The sequence below is a fragment of the Globicephala melas genome, chromosome 7, assembly GCF_963455315.2.
Source record: "Globicephala melas chromosome 7, mGloMel1.2, whole genome shotgun sequence".
Classification (NCBI taxonomy): Eukaryota; Metazoa; Chordata; class Mammalia; order Artiodactyla; family Delphinidae; genus Globicephala; species Globicephala melas.
In genome coordinates, this window is record NC_083320.1 from 50,126,242 (window position 1) to 50,144,814 (window position 18,573).

General features: G+C 34.0%; 1 protein-coding gene across 4 annotated transcripts in view; it reads left to right on the forward strand.

The window, feature by feature from the left end:
* Window positions 1-18,573, forward strand: part of NCKAP1 (NCK associated protein 1) — a 98,443-nt gene that overhangs the window by 48,927 nt on the left and 30,943 nt on the right. For all 4 annotated transcript variants that reach the window (XM_060302168.1, XM_060302169.1, XM_030850318.2 and 1 more), the window contains 7 exons: window positions 736-832; window positions 1,214-1,320; window positions 2,067-2,199; window positions 4,625-4,706; window positions 6,678-6,736; window positions 13,006-13,151; window positions 15,230-15,362. In XM_060302168.1, the coding sequence (XP_060158151.1) occupies window positions 736-832; window positions 1,214-1,320; window positions 2,067-2,199; window positions 4,625-4,706; window positions 6,678-6,736; window positions 13,006-13,151; window positions 15,230-15,362 (757 nt within the window). The remainder of the gene's footprint in view (window positions 1-735; window positions 833-1,213; window positions 1,321-2,066; window positions 2,200-4,624; window positions 4,707-6,677; window positions 6,737-13,005; window positions 13,152-15,229; window positions 15,363-18,573) is intronic.

Below are 18,573 nucleotides of genomic sequence, written 5' to 3' on the forward strand. Positions count from 1 at the left end.
GCTTTTATTTAGTCAGTTTCTTTTTTGTTGTTTTGTTTGGGTTTTTTTGCGGTACGCGGGCCTCTCACTGTTGTGGCCTCTCCCGTTGCGGAGCACAGGCTCAGGACGCGCAGGCTCAGCGGCCATGGCTCACGGGCCCAGCTCCTCTGCGGCATGTGGGATCTTCCCGGACCGGGGCACGAACCCGTGTCCCCTGCATCGGCAGGCGGACTCTCAACCACTGCACCACCAGGGAAGCCCCTATTTAGTCAGTTTTATATATTTAATAGGAATATACTTAATAAAGGAGGATATAGATTATCAGATATTTATTAAGTTATATTTATTGATTCTATGTGGGGGTGACAAGTATACAATAGAACAGTGCTTACTTTTGAGGATTTCACAGTATAGTTTATAGAGTGCTAGTCTATATGATACTAAACTGGCAGAAATTATTCAGAAATAGACATCTGTATATTGGGAAATACTTCTTGAAGGATTGGTCTTGAAGTTTGGGTAGGATTTTGATAGCTAGAGAGAAGAAAATAAGCATGGTTAAAAACAGCACAAGAAAGGCAGGGATAAAGATGAGATTGGAAAGTCACTTAATGACAAACACATAGAAGATATTTGTAAGGGCTTCTGTTTCCTAAGAAAACTTTGGAAGTTGACCCTGAAATGATGTTATTTAATTGCCAATAATAAGTTTACTAGAAACAGATAAACTGTAATGGTGGGTGTCTTTCCCTATAGCGGTTCAATGCACAGAGAAAGACGCAAGTTTTTAAGGTCTGCACTGAAAGAATTGGCTACTGTCCTCTCTGATCAACCTGGCTTGCTAGGTCCCAAGGTAATTGATTTAATCCTTATTTCAACTACAATCAGTGTATCATATTAAAATTAAAAAAAATTTTTTCTTCTCTCTCTGTGAAATTTTACAAAACTTTGAGTCAGGGACTACATAAGTGTATTTTATATTTAGCTGAGAGTGGATTTGCTGACTTGGCACTCGTAAATCAGACCTTCCTGCATTTTCCTCACATCTTGCTTATGTGCATGCTTTCCTTGATACATTGAAGTTTTCCTCTGTTTTCTCATTTCTGTCTTTTAAAGTTGGTATTATCAGTTTTGCTAATGACTTTTCACTTGGAGAAAGATTATGAATACGTTTTGTTTTTAATCTTTGCATGAGAGTAAATAATGTTATTATTATTTTTTTAATATCTATCAGGCACTTTTTGTTTTTATGGCATTATCCTTTGCCCGTGATGAAATTATCTGGCTACTTCGTCATGCAGATAACATGCCAAAGAAGAGTGCAGATGACTTTATAGATAAGTAAGTTTAGCAACATTTAAAAAGTATAATATTTGTATATTTTGATTTATGGGCTATGGAATTTGGGGACTAAAGTAACATTATTTTTAAAAACTTTTTTTAAGGCTTTTCATATTTGTCGTAATGGAGGGAGTATTTATAATATATCATTAGGTGATATGAATTACAATGCAAAGTCAACTTTAGCTTAGAATTAGGGCTTTAAATGTTTTCTCTTTAGTACTCTAGGTGGTCATAGAATTCTTGTTTGTTTTCTTGCTATAGTATAGTATTTCTTATGGAATTCATGTTTCAAAACTATGTACTACACAAAAATTTGAATAAGAATCCTAATGGAGTTGCAACTGTGTCATTTGTAATATCTTTCTCTCATTTTAGTCCACGGTCCCTCAATACAAGTTAGGTAAATGAATCAGAGAAATAAGAGCATACAGAAAAATCTTACTTCTCCCTAATACTGTAATCTTCTTTCATTTATGATTTTTTAATGATGTATTTATGAGATGTCCTCATTTTATTTTTATTTTGTATTTTCCTTTATCAGTCTTTTATTCTTAGCTTTTTTTTTTGCTTTCCATGATTTATTTATATGAAATAATATAAAAAGAAACTAGTTGACATTAAATATTTAACAGTGCTTTTTCTAAGGAAGAAACTTAATGTAGCAATATCAAAGGCATTTCATATTTTCCTTGATAACAGTGAATTTAATTTTTGAAATATTTTTCTTGAATTTTTTTAAAAAGGCACATTGCTGAATTAATATTTTACATGGAAGAGCTTAGAGCACATGTGAGGAAATACGGACCTGTAATGCAGAGGTATTACGTGCAGTACCTTTCTGGCTTTGATGCTGTTGTCCTCAATGAACTTGTGCAGGTAAAAAATTATGTCATATTCTCCCTTTTGTTCCTTATTTCCCTCCTCTCTAATAACTGATTTATTTGCTCAGTAAACATTTACGAAAGTAATCTTTTGCCAAGTGGTGAAGATACAAATGTAAGTAAGTCATGGTCATATTTTGTTAAGGGGATCATCATCTAGAGGGGCAAAAACATTTTGTTGTAGTTCAGTGTGATGGGCATTATGCTTACGTGTGTATAAAACTCATAGTGAACACATGCAGGGAATAATTCTTTATCTTGGGGGTGGAGAGGTACAGTAACCAAATTATAGAGGGTCTTGCAAAAGAGGAGGTTAGTCATAAATCAGATTTAATACTTAGGAAGATCACCCTGACTCAGTGTTGGTGATAGATTGCCTGGGGCCAAGTGAGGATGCAGAGAGATCAGAAGAAAAATTACTGTAGTAGACTAAGTGAGAGCTGCTGAGAGCCTGAACTTGGGCAGTGGCTATGGAGATCAAGAAGAGTTCATGGAGACATTATAATTGATAATTAAGTATTAGAGGAAAACAGAAGATAAATCTTTTTGCATAGTGTGTTAGAGAATGGCGAGTAAAAAAAAAAATTCATCTAGATGTCATAGTTTAATAAAATGTCCTAATTTTATTTTCAGTTTGCATTTTCTTCTATTGATTTTTAGTCTTAGCTTTTTTCATTTTTTTGCTTTCCATAATTTCTTGATTCAGTCTTTTTAATCTTAATATAGATTTATTTTTATGCCAAATAAATTGACTTTAAGGAAAATAATATTTCAGTGTTTTCATTTTAAAAAATCAGATGTCTATAAACTACTATAAGCTAACATGGTACAGAGGAAGAGCATCACGAATTATCTTTATATTAAGACTACTCTAAAACTACTCGTTTTCCACATAAATAACCATACTTTGATATCCGAATTTTCTTTCAAACCTACCTAAAAATGCAAATTAAAAAAAAATTGTTCATGTAATTGTTTACCCTGGATTATATACAGTTTATAGTTTACTATCCTAAACTAGTTTATTTCTTTTATCCACTAGATGGAGCTCATATGCTTCCTTTAATAATGTCTATTAAAAGGGGGGATAGAAAAGCTGATTTTATGCTTAGAGTGTTATTGCTTTGCTGCAGTTTTTTTTGGAATACTTATTACTTACCAGATAAACCAAAGTCTACTGTGCTATCACAATCTAAAAAAGTAAACCAGACTCTTGGTTTCATGGCATTTTGAAACTTACTGTGACTAGTTGGATATTTATTAATATATTTTACAGATTTATGTTAAAGTGTTAGAATTTTTAAGTCACTCCATGTCTTTTGGTGTCTTTTATATAAATTGGATTTTAAAAATACTGAGAAAATTAATTTTTTATTTTTTCTGGGATTATAGTAATAGTAGTAGCAGCAGCAATAATACTACTAATATTAATAATTGGCAAATTTATTGATAGTATATTACTTCTCTACAACAACTTTGTGACGGTAGGTATAGTGAAGAAAAAAGACCTTATGTAACTTGATCAGTATTGCACAGTTCATGAGTAATAGAGCCACTATTTGAACTCAAGTCTTAACTCAAATGTCTGAGCTTTTTACCACCCACTTCTGTTGTAAAGTATATGCATAGCGTTTTTAACCATTTGTTAGGATTTAAATTTAGAACTAAGATTAACCTGTTAAAATAGTTCATTGTAATAGGTATTAAATTTTTTTAAATTGTGGTAAAATATACATAACATAAAAGTTACCATTTTAACCATTTTTAAGTGTATAGTATAGGACATTGTGTACATTTACATTGTTGTATAAGTGTAAATGTTTTGAAAATTATTTATGCTTTTTGTGAGCTAAGCATCCACTTTTTAAAAAGTTAATCATTTAGCATCTACTTTACATGCAGTTATCAAATATTCACTTTTTTTAGCCAGTTTGAGAGGGATTTTTTTTTTTGGCCGTAATTTTGTTGAGGTAAAATTTATGTATGATAAAAATCATCCATTTTTAGTGTACTGTTTGAATTTGGGCAACTGTATACATTCATGTAACATTACCAGTCAAGATGTAGAGCATTTCCAACACTAAAAGTTTTCTTCTGCACCTTTGTAGTTGATTCCCTCTCTAGACCCCCAGCAACCCCTTGTCTGCTCTTTGTCACCTTTTGCCTTGTAAAAAAGTTTTTCCTATAAATGAAATTGTCATGATATAATTTCTTGTTTTTCATTTCTTTCAATTAGCATAATGTTTCTGAGATTCATCCATGTTATTGTGTGTATCAACCTTCCATTCCAGAAAGGAATGTTTATTGCAGAAAAATATTCCATATTATGGATATGCAAGTTTGTTTATCCATCTACCAGTTGATGGACCTATGAGTTTCTTCCCAGCTAGATGTTTTTATCATTATTTTTTGATTTTCAGAATCTTTCTGTTTGCCCTGAAGATGAATCAATCATCATGTCCTCTTTTGTGAACACTATGACTTCTCTAAGTGTAAAACAAGGTAATAAGTCTTTTAAATAAAAACATTTTCTTGTAATCAGGTTTCAAATTAGATTATTAAGGAGAGGATTTAGCAGTTAGTTTTTACAGAATTACTTATCTTATTTTGGGACATATTTAATCTGTTCTCTTTTGTTTTAACTTTGTTCATTCTGAAGCAAAAGTTTCCAGAATGGATGTGTGATGATTATAAAATCATAAGAAGTATAGCTTAACATTTCTTATTATTCAGCAGGGGGAAGAAAGCATTTTGTAATATAAAAAAATAATAAAGAAAAATGAGCACTCCACATCGTAACAAAGTGCATATTTGGTCCAAGCATTACCTATGACAGTAATGGATACCACTAATAAAATGGTTAATCTGGGCAGGCACTTTATATGTATTATCCTATTTAATCCTCATCAGTGTTAAAACGCTGTTACTACTTTTATTTGACAGATTTGGAAACTTAAGGTTTAAGGGTTAACCTCCCAATTATTTAACATGGTTTGCCCACACTCTAACAGATGTTAACTACTACAGTAGGATCTTAAGTTCAGGTCTGTCCATCTCAAAAGTTGATGTCATATAATAGACTGCCTCTCCATTAGTTGAATACTCTATTCCAGTAGACTGATATGATGTTCTAGTTTTATAATCTTTAAGTAAAAGGTATCAGAAACCTTGAAAATTTCTGAGTAATAAATTTATTTAGTTTTATTAACCTTTATAGTTATCACACTTAAGTAATGAATCTACTGTAACCTTGCCTGGTTGTGTTTGGTTTATATAAAGTTATTTTGTGGGACTTCAGCATGCTATCCAAAGTTTCTATTTGCAGGATTCCTCATGCTCTATTTTAGGTCCTTTAAATTGACATGTAAGCAAACTGAGAGTCACAGGGTTTAGGAGAGAAGTCTGTACTTTACACTTCTCTTAGCATAACTGCCTCCTTTATCATCATCTTTATAGGATATGAGAATTATTTCACTCTTACCTATTAAATTATTTTTAAATTGCAAAATAAACATAATATGAAATTTACTATCTTATTATTTTTAAGTGTACAGTTCAGTAGTGTTAAGTATACTCACATAGTTGTGTAATAAATAATCAGAACCTTTCATCTTGTAAAACTAAAACTCTAAAAAATAACAATTCCCCATTTTCCTTTCCCTCCAGCCCCTGGATCCACTATTCTACTTTATGTTTCTATGAGTTCGACTATTCTAGATACTTCACATAACTGAATTGTACAGTATTTGTCTTTTTTGTCACTAACTTATTTTACTTAGCATAATGTCCTCAACATTTGATCCATGTTGTAGTATGTGGCAGAATTTATTCCCTTTTTAAGGCTAAATAATGTGCCATTGTGTGTTTATATCACATTTTGTTTATCCATTCATCTGTTGATGGACTTTTTTTTTTTTTTTTTAAGATGTTGGGGGTAGGAGTTTATTAATTTATTTATTTATTTTTGCTGTGTTGGGTCTTTGTTTCTGTGTGAGGGCTTTCTCTAGTTGTGGCAAGCGGGGGCCACTCCTCATCACGGTGCGTGGGCCTCTCACTATTGCGGCCTCTCTCATTGTGGAGCACAGACTCCAGATGCACAGGCTCAGCAGTTGTGGCTCATGGGCCTAGTTGCTCCGCGGCATGTGGGATCCTCCCAGACCAGGGTGCGAACCTGTGTCCCCTGCATTAACAGGCAGATTCTCAACCACTGCGCCACCAGGGAAGCCCCTGTTGATGGACTTTTTGGTACTTCCACCTTTTGACTGTTGTGAATAATGCTGCTATAAACATTCGTGTACACATATCTTCAAGACCTTGCTTTATTCTTTTGTATATATGTCCAGAAGTGGAATTGTCTTAGCTCTTAAATTTTAAAATGTGATTATAGGTTTGTATAATTACATTATTACAAATTATATTAATTACAACTTAATTACATTAATTTGGTTTGTAATCTTTTTTCTATTATTGTAGTTGAAGATGGGGAAGTATTTGATTTCAGAGGAATGAGATTAGATTGGTTTAGATTACAGGTAAGAATAATTTTCATTGTCATTCTGTTTTGTTATTGAATACCTTAGTTAACATGAAAACATAACTTAATATGAAAAAAATATTCATTATATACCTATTGAAAAGACTCCTTTTGTATAACTAACATAGTCTACTTCATGAAAGAAACTTTTTTTTATTGAGGTATAATTAACATGAAAGGTTCTGTTAGTTTCAGGTATACAACATAATGATTCAATATATAAGTATATTTTGAAATGATCACAGTAAGTCTAGTTAATATCCGTTACCACATGTAGTTACAAAGTTTATTTTTTCTTGTGATGAGAACTTTTAGGATTTACTCTCCTAGCAACTTTCAAATATGTAATACAGTGTTATTAACTATAGCCACCATCCTGTACATTACATACCCAGGACTTACTTATTTTGTAACTGGAAGTTTATATCTTTTGACTACCTTCACCCATTTCACCTACCCCTGACTCCCTGCCTCTGGCAACCACCAATCTGTTGTCTGTACCTGCAAGTTTGGTTTTTTCTTTTGTTCATTTTGTTTTGTTTTTTTGTTATTTTATATTCCACATATAAGTAAGATCATATGGTATTTGTCTTTCTCTGTCTGACTTCTTTCACTTAGCACAATGCCTTCAAGGTCCATCCATGTTGTCACAAATAGCAGGATTTCCTGCCTTTTTCATGGCTGAATAATATTCCTGTGTGTGTGTGTGTCCCACAACTTTTTTTATCCATTCATCCATCAGTGGACACTTAGGTTGTTTCCATGTTGTGAATATTGTAAATGATGCTTCAGTGAACAAAGGAGTGTAGATATCTTTTTGCATTAGTGTTCTCATTTTCTTCAGGTAAATACCCAGACATGGAATTGTTAGATCATATGTTAGTTCTATTTTCAATTTTTTCAGGAACCTCCATACTGTTTTCCATAATGGCTGCACCCATTCCCATTCCCACCAATGATGCACATGGATTTCCTTTTCTCCACATCCTCACCAACACTTGTTATTTATTGTCTTTTTGATAATAACCATTGTAACAGGTGTGAGTTGATGATTAGTAATGTTGAGCATCTTTTTATGTACCTGTTGGCCATCTGTATGTCTTCTTTGGGAAAAGCCCTATTCAGATCCTCTGCACTTTTTTAATTGATTTGTTTTGGTTTTTTGCTATTGAGTTGTATATATAGAAGACATAATTTGTATTAGTTGTTAAATTTGGATAAATATATTTCTCACTTATACCAATATAAAAGTTTTGATTACAGTATCATATTTTTTACATAACTAGGTTTTTGGGCCACGTAGTCTTTGTTATAACTACTCTGCCATTGTAGTGTGAGAGCAGCTTTATTTAATATGTAAACAAATGGGCATAGTTGTGTTTCAATAAAACTATTTATAAAAGCAGGCAGCTGGCTCACAGACCATAGTTTACCATCCCCTGATCTAGTGCTAAAAGCTTCATTTTTATGAAATGCAGAAATAAATATTAGACTTAAAAAGTTTTTATTCAATATATAACCATCACATAAATAGTTTTTAAGGACTTTTTAAAATTCGAGCCTGAAATTTTTGTATGTACTGTAAATTTAATGATAGAATTTAATTGCCCCTTAAATATTTCTAGTAATTATGGGGAAACTGTGGCATGGTATTTTCAATAACTGTATATTTAAAAATAATAATAATATGTTCTCATTATAAAAAGTCAAAGTATCCAGAGGTAAAGTAGAAAAGGAAAATTCGCACTTTTCCCAGTTTCATTCCCCAGAAATATTAACTCTTAATAATTGGCCTATGCAGTATCCTTTTAGATGTTCAAACCTATAAATGAGGTTATACTGTATACTGTTCTGCAACATAAAAAAATTTTAAAGTGTTTTAATTAAAAGTGAAAATATAAGCACCATGTGTTTGAGGAAGAGATTTTTAGATGAATACAGTCTCAGGAAGCACTCATAGAAAGAGCATAGTTTTCTGGCAGTCTGCTTAGTTCCCTGAGGTGCTTTTGCTTTTGTTAGGTTCTTTCCTTCCAGTGTCAAAATATATAGGTACTTTTCTGTCTGTTGATCTGTGTTCTACAACAGCATATTTTTAGAAATTAAGATTTTATAAATTAAGCCACAGTTTTAAGTAACTTGCCTGAGATTACAGAGCTGGTTAGTGGGAGATCAGGGGAAGAATACTTGAGATACCACCATCCCCAAATGTTTAATGTGTATATATTATAGGTTATTTTCTTCCAGTTAAAAATAAAGTTTAGAAATTAACATTTTCTTGTTTTAAAAAATGCTCTGGGGCTTCCCTGGTGACGCAGTGGTAGAGAGTCTGCCTGCCAGTGCAGGGGACACGGGTTCGTGCCCCGGTCCGGGAAGATCCCACATGCCGTGGAGCGGCTGGGCCCGTGAGCCATGGCCACTGAGCCTGTGCGTCCGGAGCCTGTGCTCCACAATGGGAGAGGCCACAACAGTGAGAGGCCCATGTACCGCAAAAAAAAACCCAAAAAAAAAAAAACCTCTGAAACAATACATAAGCAGTGCTTATAAAATGAATGAAAATAGACGTGGAATTACTCTGCCAAAGGATATATACATCAAAAATTTTAAAAGTCATTGTCACAAAGTTTGAACTGCTTTCAGTCTCTTACTCTTAGTTTGTGGGAGTGCTTAAACCAACATTTAGGTTCAGAGAATTTTAGAGATTTAGATGCATTTCAAATATACCCTTATTAAATACTTCCAGGATTCTTAATCTTATTCATTTGAAAAATTTACTTGAGAATTTTACCTTTGTCCAGTGCAGTCATACAGCAGAATATAAAGCATCTGAGTGAGCATTAGAGATATAGAATTGATATATCCCTCTGTGAGATTTTTTAATTTTACTTAGCTTATAAATGCAACACTGTAATGACATTGCTATCTCTCTTCACATAGTCTTCCTTCTTTGTTTATCTGTGTATCCAAATTTCTTCTTTTTTTTTTTTTGTGGTACGCGGTTCTCTCACTGTTGTGGCCTCTCCCGCTGCGGTGCACAGGCTCCAGACGCGCAGGCTCAGCGGCCATGGCCCACAGGCCTAGCCGCTCCACGGCATGTGGGACCTTCCCGGACCGGGGCACGAACCCGTGTCCCCTGCATTGGCAGGTGGACTCTCAACCACTGAGGCACCAGGGAAGCCCAAATTTCTTCTTCTTATAAGGACGCTGATCATATTGGATTAGGGTCCACTTTAATGACCTCATTTTAACTTGATTACCTCTATAAAGACTCTTTACATTCTATGGTATTAGGGATTATAATTTTGGGGGATATAATTTAACCCGTAACATTGCTCTTAACCAGGATTGTGACATACAGTCACTCAACCCCTTTCTATTGCATAATAGGTTCTTATTTTTTAGTGATAATAGGTCAGAACATACCAAGGAAGAAATAATGGGACATAAAACTGAGCCAGAGAAGTCTTAACTAGGAAAAGGGGGCAGAAGTGCGAGGTGGGTGGCAGTGTCCAGAATCTAGGAGGTTTGCAGAGATTATTAAGAGCAGGTCAACAATGAGGGTTCTAAGACTACAGACTAGACCATAGGATGCAGGATATAAAATATTGACAGTAGTATTATATAATCTGTAGAAGAGTACAAATCCTCTTTTGGGTATTTTATAAATCTGGCTATGAAGACAAGGCATAAAACATGAAAAATTAAATAGCAGTTTAAAAATCTAAAAGCTTAAGTTGAAATATGCCACCAACAGAGTATGATTAACAATTAATTATAGTTTTCTTAGGAAGGAGAAAGTTTTATTCAAGTTGGAATTGCTAGTAATGGCTTTATAGAGAAAGCAACGTTTTAACCCAGACATTGAAAGATAGGTAGAATTTGAATAGGAACATAGCTTCCACAGGAAAGGGCAAGTAAAGAAACTTTTTAGTGTAAAGTATTACTACAAGAAGGAAAATATCAATATCTTCACAAAAGATATGAATGATCTGCATTTGATCAGTGATCTGGTAGAAGGACAAGAGTTATTAGGTATAAGCATATGGCCAGAGAGAGATGTCCTGAGCTCTATAGATATCACTTCTTGAGTAGAGCAGGGCTAGAAGGATAAGCATTTGGGGGAATGTTATAATATGCTTTGTGCCTTCACTGGAGTCTTTGTAGTCTTAAAAGAAGAGTTCTCCTTCTCTACATGTATTCTCTGCCATTTTTTTCTGCTTCCTAAGGCACCTCATTCCACTGTGTCTCATTAGTCCCTTAAGCATCTTCAGTCACTCTTTCTTTTAGCTTCTTCTCTTCTGCCTTCTAATTTACGTGGGTTGTTCAAATCTTAGACTTTTATTTAAACCAATTCTTTTTTAGTAATGTATGTTTCTTCTTCCATTGTTGTCAGGCATTTCAAATGAGTGTTTTAAATCAAATTATCTCATTTTGTCACCATCTATTTCATCTGAATTTATTTTCACAGTGATATTTTAATTCAGAATTTTTAAAATGAGGCTCAGTTAATGGAAGTCTTTATTGAACTCATGGCCACTACTGGTTTCTCTTTATACTTTAAATCTGATGAAAAGTAAATTAAACTTCCGTTAGACTGAGTTTGTGATGAATGTCCAGAATATATCTTGCCATTAGAGTACTGCCATCATATTCCTCATTCTCTTCCCTTTACTGGCAGACACAAACAACAAATATAAAACTCTGCTTTGTGATGTGCCTGCCTCAGTGAATGGTAATTTTCTCCATGTAGAAGCTGAGATTTCCCATTGTAGAAGCTGAGGTTTGATTTTTATCCTACTTAAAAGGCAATAATTATTTAGTCTCTTAATATTTCATGTGTACTAGCAGAAGACATGGGAGTCTTGGATCAGAGACAAAGGACTTAATTCACTGCACAGGAAGTGGCATGAACATCAGTATATATACATCATTTTTCCCTTGCTTCCGTGTCTCATGTGGGTAGTACAGAGAGACCCAGATGAATGCTATGCATTGGTCATGTCTTGCAGCTAAGGAGGACTGAGTTTGAGGAACCCTCTGTTTTGTCATCAACAGTAAGCATACTTGCTCTTTGTTCCAGAGGGACACATTTCTTTATTTCTCAAGTTTGGTAGATGCAAATATAATCCCCAGAAATGGCCTGGATAGTGAGTGGTCTGGGCCTTGCGTTTTTGGCATATCCAGCAGGGTGTGTAGGCACACATATGAGATTTATGAAGGAATGTCTCCCTAAAGCCAGAACCCTGGCCATCATCCATAATTCTCTGTTGCCTCTCACATCTAGTCATTCCCAGATTAAACACTTTTGAATTGTACGACCCTAGACCATAGCATAATCCTGTCTGGATTATTGCCACCACTTCATCCTAATAGATCTCTGCCTCCTGTTCCCTTTCTGCCCACCCCTCTCTGTTTCCTCTTCCACAAAGAATAATCTTTCTAAACAATAATTAGCTATCACACAGAACCTTCGGTGGTTCACCAAAAAGTTTAAATTCTTTAACATGATTTTCAAGGGTCTGCAGGATCTGGTTGAATCTTTTCTTTTACCATTTCCTTTCTCTTCTTTGCACTCTAACCACAGCCATAGTGAGCAGTGTTTTGTTCTGTAGGCACCCCTCCTATTCTTGTTCTCCACCCTTCTGAAATGTCTGCCATCTGTGGGCAGGTTTCGCTGTCTGTGAGTTGGTACCTCTTTAGTGGAATTTCTTTCCCTCACAACCTATCCTGATGGTTTCGGTTAAGACCTATTGCCTTTTTGGTCAACGTACACTAATTTTACCATCTTCACAGTGGTTTTCTAGAATCCATCAGTTAATACAATGTGTTATGTTATCCAGTTTTTAATGATTCAGTATAATCTAAAACCTCCCTGAATCAACATGTGCAATACCTACTTTCATCTTATTGTTTCCTATATATGTTTTCTCTTGAAATAGATTGAAAACCTCTTTTGGTAGGGACACTGTGACAATTCATTGTTTTATACTTTTGATGTTGTAACTTCACTTATTTTGGGCATTCAAGATGAATGACCCATGTATTAGATTCTGTTTTATGGACAGTATTTCAGTTTATTTAAAGAAATTCTTGATAGGAATTTCAAGTTTGGGTCACTGTAGACAATTTTTAAAAGGTGATGTTGCTCATAATAAACTTTAAGTATTTTTCAGTAGTAGGTGTTTTTCTTTTTTCTTTCCCCCCTGTAGACTTGGTCTATACCTAAAGTCATTACCTAAACTACTTTTGTTTTTTGCTTTACTTTTACAGGCATATACTAGTGTCTCTAAGGCTTCACTTAGTCTTTCAGATCACAGAGAACTTGGAAAGATGATGAATACAATAATTTTTCACACAAAAATGGTAGATTCCCTGGTGGAAATGTTGGTGGAAACATCAGATCTCTCCATATTTTGGTATGTTGTAATTTTCTTTAAATCAGAATTTGAAATTTTTATTATCCAAAGGTATATTTCTTGATTATTTATGTTAGTGTGGTGCTTAATACAGTTCAGTAATAGACTCTTAAGAATAAATGGAATAGTGGACAACTTGCCAATAAAATGAAGTTTACCAAGTTGGGATTTTATATCTATTTTTCTCTATAAGAGCAACTCTTACTGATGTGAATTTATTTTTTACACTTTCTTTGAGGAGGTGAAAACAGTCACTTCAGATTGTGTCATTAGACTAAAGGAAAAAAGTTTTGGGTCAGGGTTAAATAGAGCAAACATTGGAAATTAAATAGCACATAATTTCACTCTGCAGTATTAAGTTAGACATTTATATTATGATGATGTGGTGACTATTCCCTCCATTGTGCTCCACTCTCCTTTGCTTCTATCATATAGCTCTTTTGTTATACTTAGTACTTTACAACTCTTCTTCTCCCCCACATAATATGGTTCTTTTTAAAATTTATTTATTTATTTTTGGCTGCATTGGGTCTTTGTTGCTGTGCGTGGGCTTTCTCTAGTTGGGGCAAGCAGGGGCTACTCCTCGTTATGGTGCGTGGGCTTTCCATTGCGGTGGCTTCTCTCGTTACGGAGCATGTGCTCTAGGTGCGCGGGCTTCAGTAGTTGTGACACACGGGCTCAGTAGTTGTGGCGCATGGGCTTAGTTGCTCCACAGCATGTGGGATCCTCCCAGACCAGGGCTTGAACCCGTGTCCGCAGCATTGGCAGGCGGATTCTTAACCACTGCGCCACCAGGGAAGCCCCATAATATGGTTCTTGAAGAAGGTCATGTTTTTGTTTCCTTAATGTCTAATATAGTAGGTACTTAATAAATATCTAAATGAATAAGTGAGCTTGATTGTAATAAAATTAATAGACAGTGGTGTCAGGACTCAAACTTAAGTATTCTTACACCAGAGCTGTACAATAACAACTCTGTTTCTGCTTCCTGACCTTTTTTCCTTTAGGGAAGCTGATGGGAATAGTCTAGTAGATCCCTTTAATTCTAAAATGCTGAGATAGTCTCAGTGGATAGTGATAGTAGTTTCTTTGTATTGAATAGAGATCATTATGAAAAGTGTCTCGTTGCTTTTATTTTTGGGGGAAAAAACCAATCTACACTGATTTTTGCAGTTTGTAGTATGGCTTTAATTAGCAGTGTTACAGAAGAAATCCAAATCGCCAGGTGGGGAAGACATAGGGATCTCTTAATGCAAGTCATGAAACACAGTTATCACATAACAAGTTTGTAAGAATTTTAAGGATTATTTGGAACCCTATCCTATTGTCTGACCCAAAGGCTACCTTGGAAAGAAAATGGAACATTTTACGTTTAGGTGTTTTTGAGCTACAGAAAGGTTCCTATTGCAAAAGAAGGATACAGCAATCAGAAATTCCTCTTCTCTTTCTTGGAAATAAAGGCACTTTGAATAATGTTTAAAATTTGCAAATTTTCAGTCATTTAATTAATTTTTATCCATATTTTCTCTTAACCACAGTCTTACTTTGTCATATCCAAGATAAAGACATGTGTACGACTTCTGTTTGTCTTCATTATTCCAAGATGTACTATATTTTATCACCTCACATTCTTTTAGATTTAACATCTCTTAAATCCGGAAGTAATTTAAAATTGATGGTGTGTCATTGTTTAATTGACAATGTTTTTCTTTCTTAGTGGTACATAAAATAATGGTGTTTCTTAAAATTGATAGTGACTTAGCTTTGATAAAATTTGATGATGTAAGATTTGAATGTCATATATTCATATGCCATAGATATGGTTTATCTTCTCTTTAATTTTTTTATTTAAAAATGTGTTAATGTTATATAAATAATATTTTTATTACTCTGAAATGATTATTGGTGTGTAAGAGATAACTCTTTGGAAAAATAACTTTTCTTTTCCTAAGAGAATAAATGCTACAGTTGGTAATTTTTACTCACTTGAATCAAATTAAATTAATTATAAGGTACTGTTTCATAAAATTTTAATTTTAACTATAAAAATTGTGATTCTAATTTTTGTTTCCTTATAGTTTTTATAGTCGTGCTTTTGAGAAGATGTTTCAACAATGTTTGGAGTTACCCTCTCAGTCAAGATACTCAATTGCATTCCCACTACTTTGCACTCATTTTATGAGTTGCACACATGAACTGTGTCCAGAAGAGGTAATTTCAGAGTAGTATTGTGATTTATATGGTATGCAGAAAAAACTACTCCAAACATAAAGCTGACCGAATGTTCACAAAGACTCACAAAGTCCTAATTATCTAATCTAGCTGCCCACTAATGCATCTCTGTGCAGAATCAGAAGAATGCTTGAATAGATATATGATATAGACATAATATATATCTGAATAATCAGATAAATATACATACATGTTTGTAAGAACATATAAAGTCACTTGGAATTACCTTTATTAAAATAGTGAGTCAGGTATTAATATTTATGGTAAAGTTATATAGTGATTGATTTTTGAATGCTTAGTTTTCCTCTGAAACGCTCATTGAAAAGACTTGAAAATTGGAGAGATTACTGACTAAACATAAACATTTCAAAGAGGAATTTCACTGACTCGTCAATATAATAGATACAGTAAGCAAAATCCAGATTTGCTGGTATTTGTAATATATTCACATACAGGCACACACAGTTACTGAGTAATTGAACTACTCAAGTTTTACAGATACCAAGTATCTATCAAAAATGTACTTAGTATTTCTTCTAATCTTTCAAGAAGAAATATCACTTTGTGAGTATGGTAAGAATATATATTAAAATTAAATAGTATTTTAAAAAATAATTTAACTTAGTGTTGAATCCCTTTACTTAGAGCTGCAGAACTTGTCAAAAAAAACCTTACAAATAGCAGCATTATTATTATCTTTAAGCATTAGGTAGTATCTGTTGTAGATTGTTTTTCAGCATTCCATTGGAAGCAGGCTCAGACAGAAATTAGCCTGCAGGAAGTTTATTAGGGAGTGCTTTTAGGATTAATACCTGTGAGGATATAATACCACCAATTTTAATAGATTTGTAGATTTTTTACAATTAAAAGATTTTTTCCCCCAATCGTGACACCTAAGATATATTGTCAGTTTTTCCTCACCATCATCCTTCCCATTAATTACCCATCAAGTCCTCTTCATTTTATTTGTATGGTATATTGTAGTTCAGCTTTTCAGTGTTTTTCATCTGTACTGCTAAATAATTTTTCTTCCTTCAATATCTGCCTTAAAGACTAACACAAAGCCACCAGAGTGCCTCTTTCCTTCTTAAAGAACCATCAGTGGTTCTCCATTGCATATGGAGAAAGTAAAAATTTCTTAGGCATTTAAAATCCTCAACAATTTGATCTCTACCTCCATTCTTTTTTTTCTTTTGTTTTATGTCTTTAAGAAAATATATATATATATATAAACATCAAAATGTAATTTTAAGTATTTTAAAATGTATAGTTTAGTGACATTAATTACTTTTACAGTGTTGTGCAACCTCACCACTGTTCATTTCTAAAACTTTCATCACCCCAACCAGAGACTCTGTATACCTTTAAGCAATAACTCCCCATCCTTCAGCATTCCATTGGAATGGTATACTCCAGTCTGCTTTCTGTCTATGAATTTGCCTCTTCTAGAGAGTTCATATAAGTGGAATCATACAATGTTTGTCCCTTTGTGTCTGGCCTGTTTCGTTTAACATACTGTTTCAAGGCTCATCCATGTTATAGATATATCAGAACTTTCATTTTATGAATGATAATAATCCATTGTATGTATATATCACATTTTGTTTATCCACTATATACTCACAGTCTTCTACTTTCCACTCCCTACTGTAACTATCCCACCTTAGGTAAACTGTACTCATTTACTAGTCTACTTTTTGGCATCTTAGAGGCTTTTTCCTCATACATAAAATTCATTTCACTACACCTCTACCTGTCGTACTCTTACTTTTTCTTCAGTGATCAGCTTGAATCCACCTCCTCCAAAAAGATTTTCAGCATTCCTCCAGTTAAAATTTGTCCCTCCTTAACCATATTTTCATAGCACTTTCATCATTATTTTATCTATCATCATCTAACCTGTATCATTTATTTTAACGTTTCTACCTCATTTTGTTGGTAAAGTTATGGTTCCTTAATGGGGTAAGACTCAATTCTTACCAAATAATTACAACAGGTAATTAATAGTGTGTTTATATTTATGTAGAACCATAAAATTTATACAGCATTTCTCATCTTTTGTTGCATTTGATTATTACAACAAAGTAACAGCATAGTCAGAACTACTGATAATTTCTGGTGGACTGATGTTTTTTTTCTCCCTATATTCATATAGCTAGTAAGTGGTACTATTCTGTTTTTCATTTAGCAAACTTGTTAAAGCCTGTTATATTCCAGCTGTGCCTTCTTAAACCTGTGATTGAAAGGATGCAAAGACACAGTCTTTACCCTAGACAAATCCGTGATCTGATGATCTGTGTTGTGGTAGAAATATACATGGGGCACTCTGGGAACATTGAGGGAATTCACTTAAGGGTGATGAGGGAATTCACCTAAGGGTGAGGATAGAGTAAGTTGGTGTGCACAGTTAATAGTTCTCAGTACAGTCTTGCTTTGTTATTTTAGTTTTAGCCATTCATCTCATTTAGATCAGAAAGGTTATAGAAAAGGCCTCTAGAACAACTTCTTAATGCTGAGGCTTTAGTTTAAGCTGTAGTACTTACAGTGAATTTGAAGAAAGATGGTACCTTTTGAACTAGATTTGAAATTCACACCCTCCTGGGTCAGCAGGATTCCCAGATAATGGTAGCCAGTACTAATGAGAAACTAATTATCATGTTGCTATAACTGTACCATCCAGTAGAGTAGTTCACTCATCTTTTCCAGTTTCCAGTTTCATTGTTTAAAAATCTTCCATATGCTAATGTCTCCTAAATCTATATCTGCAGCCCACACCTTTCCCTTCGAGTTAGATTTTCTCTATATCCTGCTGCAACTTAGGTATTTTTAGCCATCTGAAGTGTAACATGTCCAGAATAGAATTATTGATTTTCCACATCCACCCCAACTTGGAGCCTTTCTGTTTTGAGCTCTGCCTTTATATATGTATATATAGATATTCAAACTCCTGCCTCTTCTCACCCTTGAACAAGCCACATCATCTTTTGCCTGGTTGATTGTTATTGTCTCCTAAGTGGTCTCTTTGCTTCTGCCATTATCCTCTGTTCTCAGCACAGAGCCAGAGTTAAGAAATCTTAGTTGTTTTCCTTCCAGTCTTAGCATTTTTGAGCCATTGAAGAGAAGTAGTGAAATCAGATCTGTATTTTTAAATAAGTTAGTCTAGTAAGTTTGAAGCAATGCTGGTTCAGAG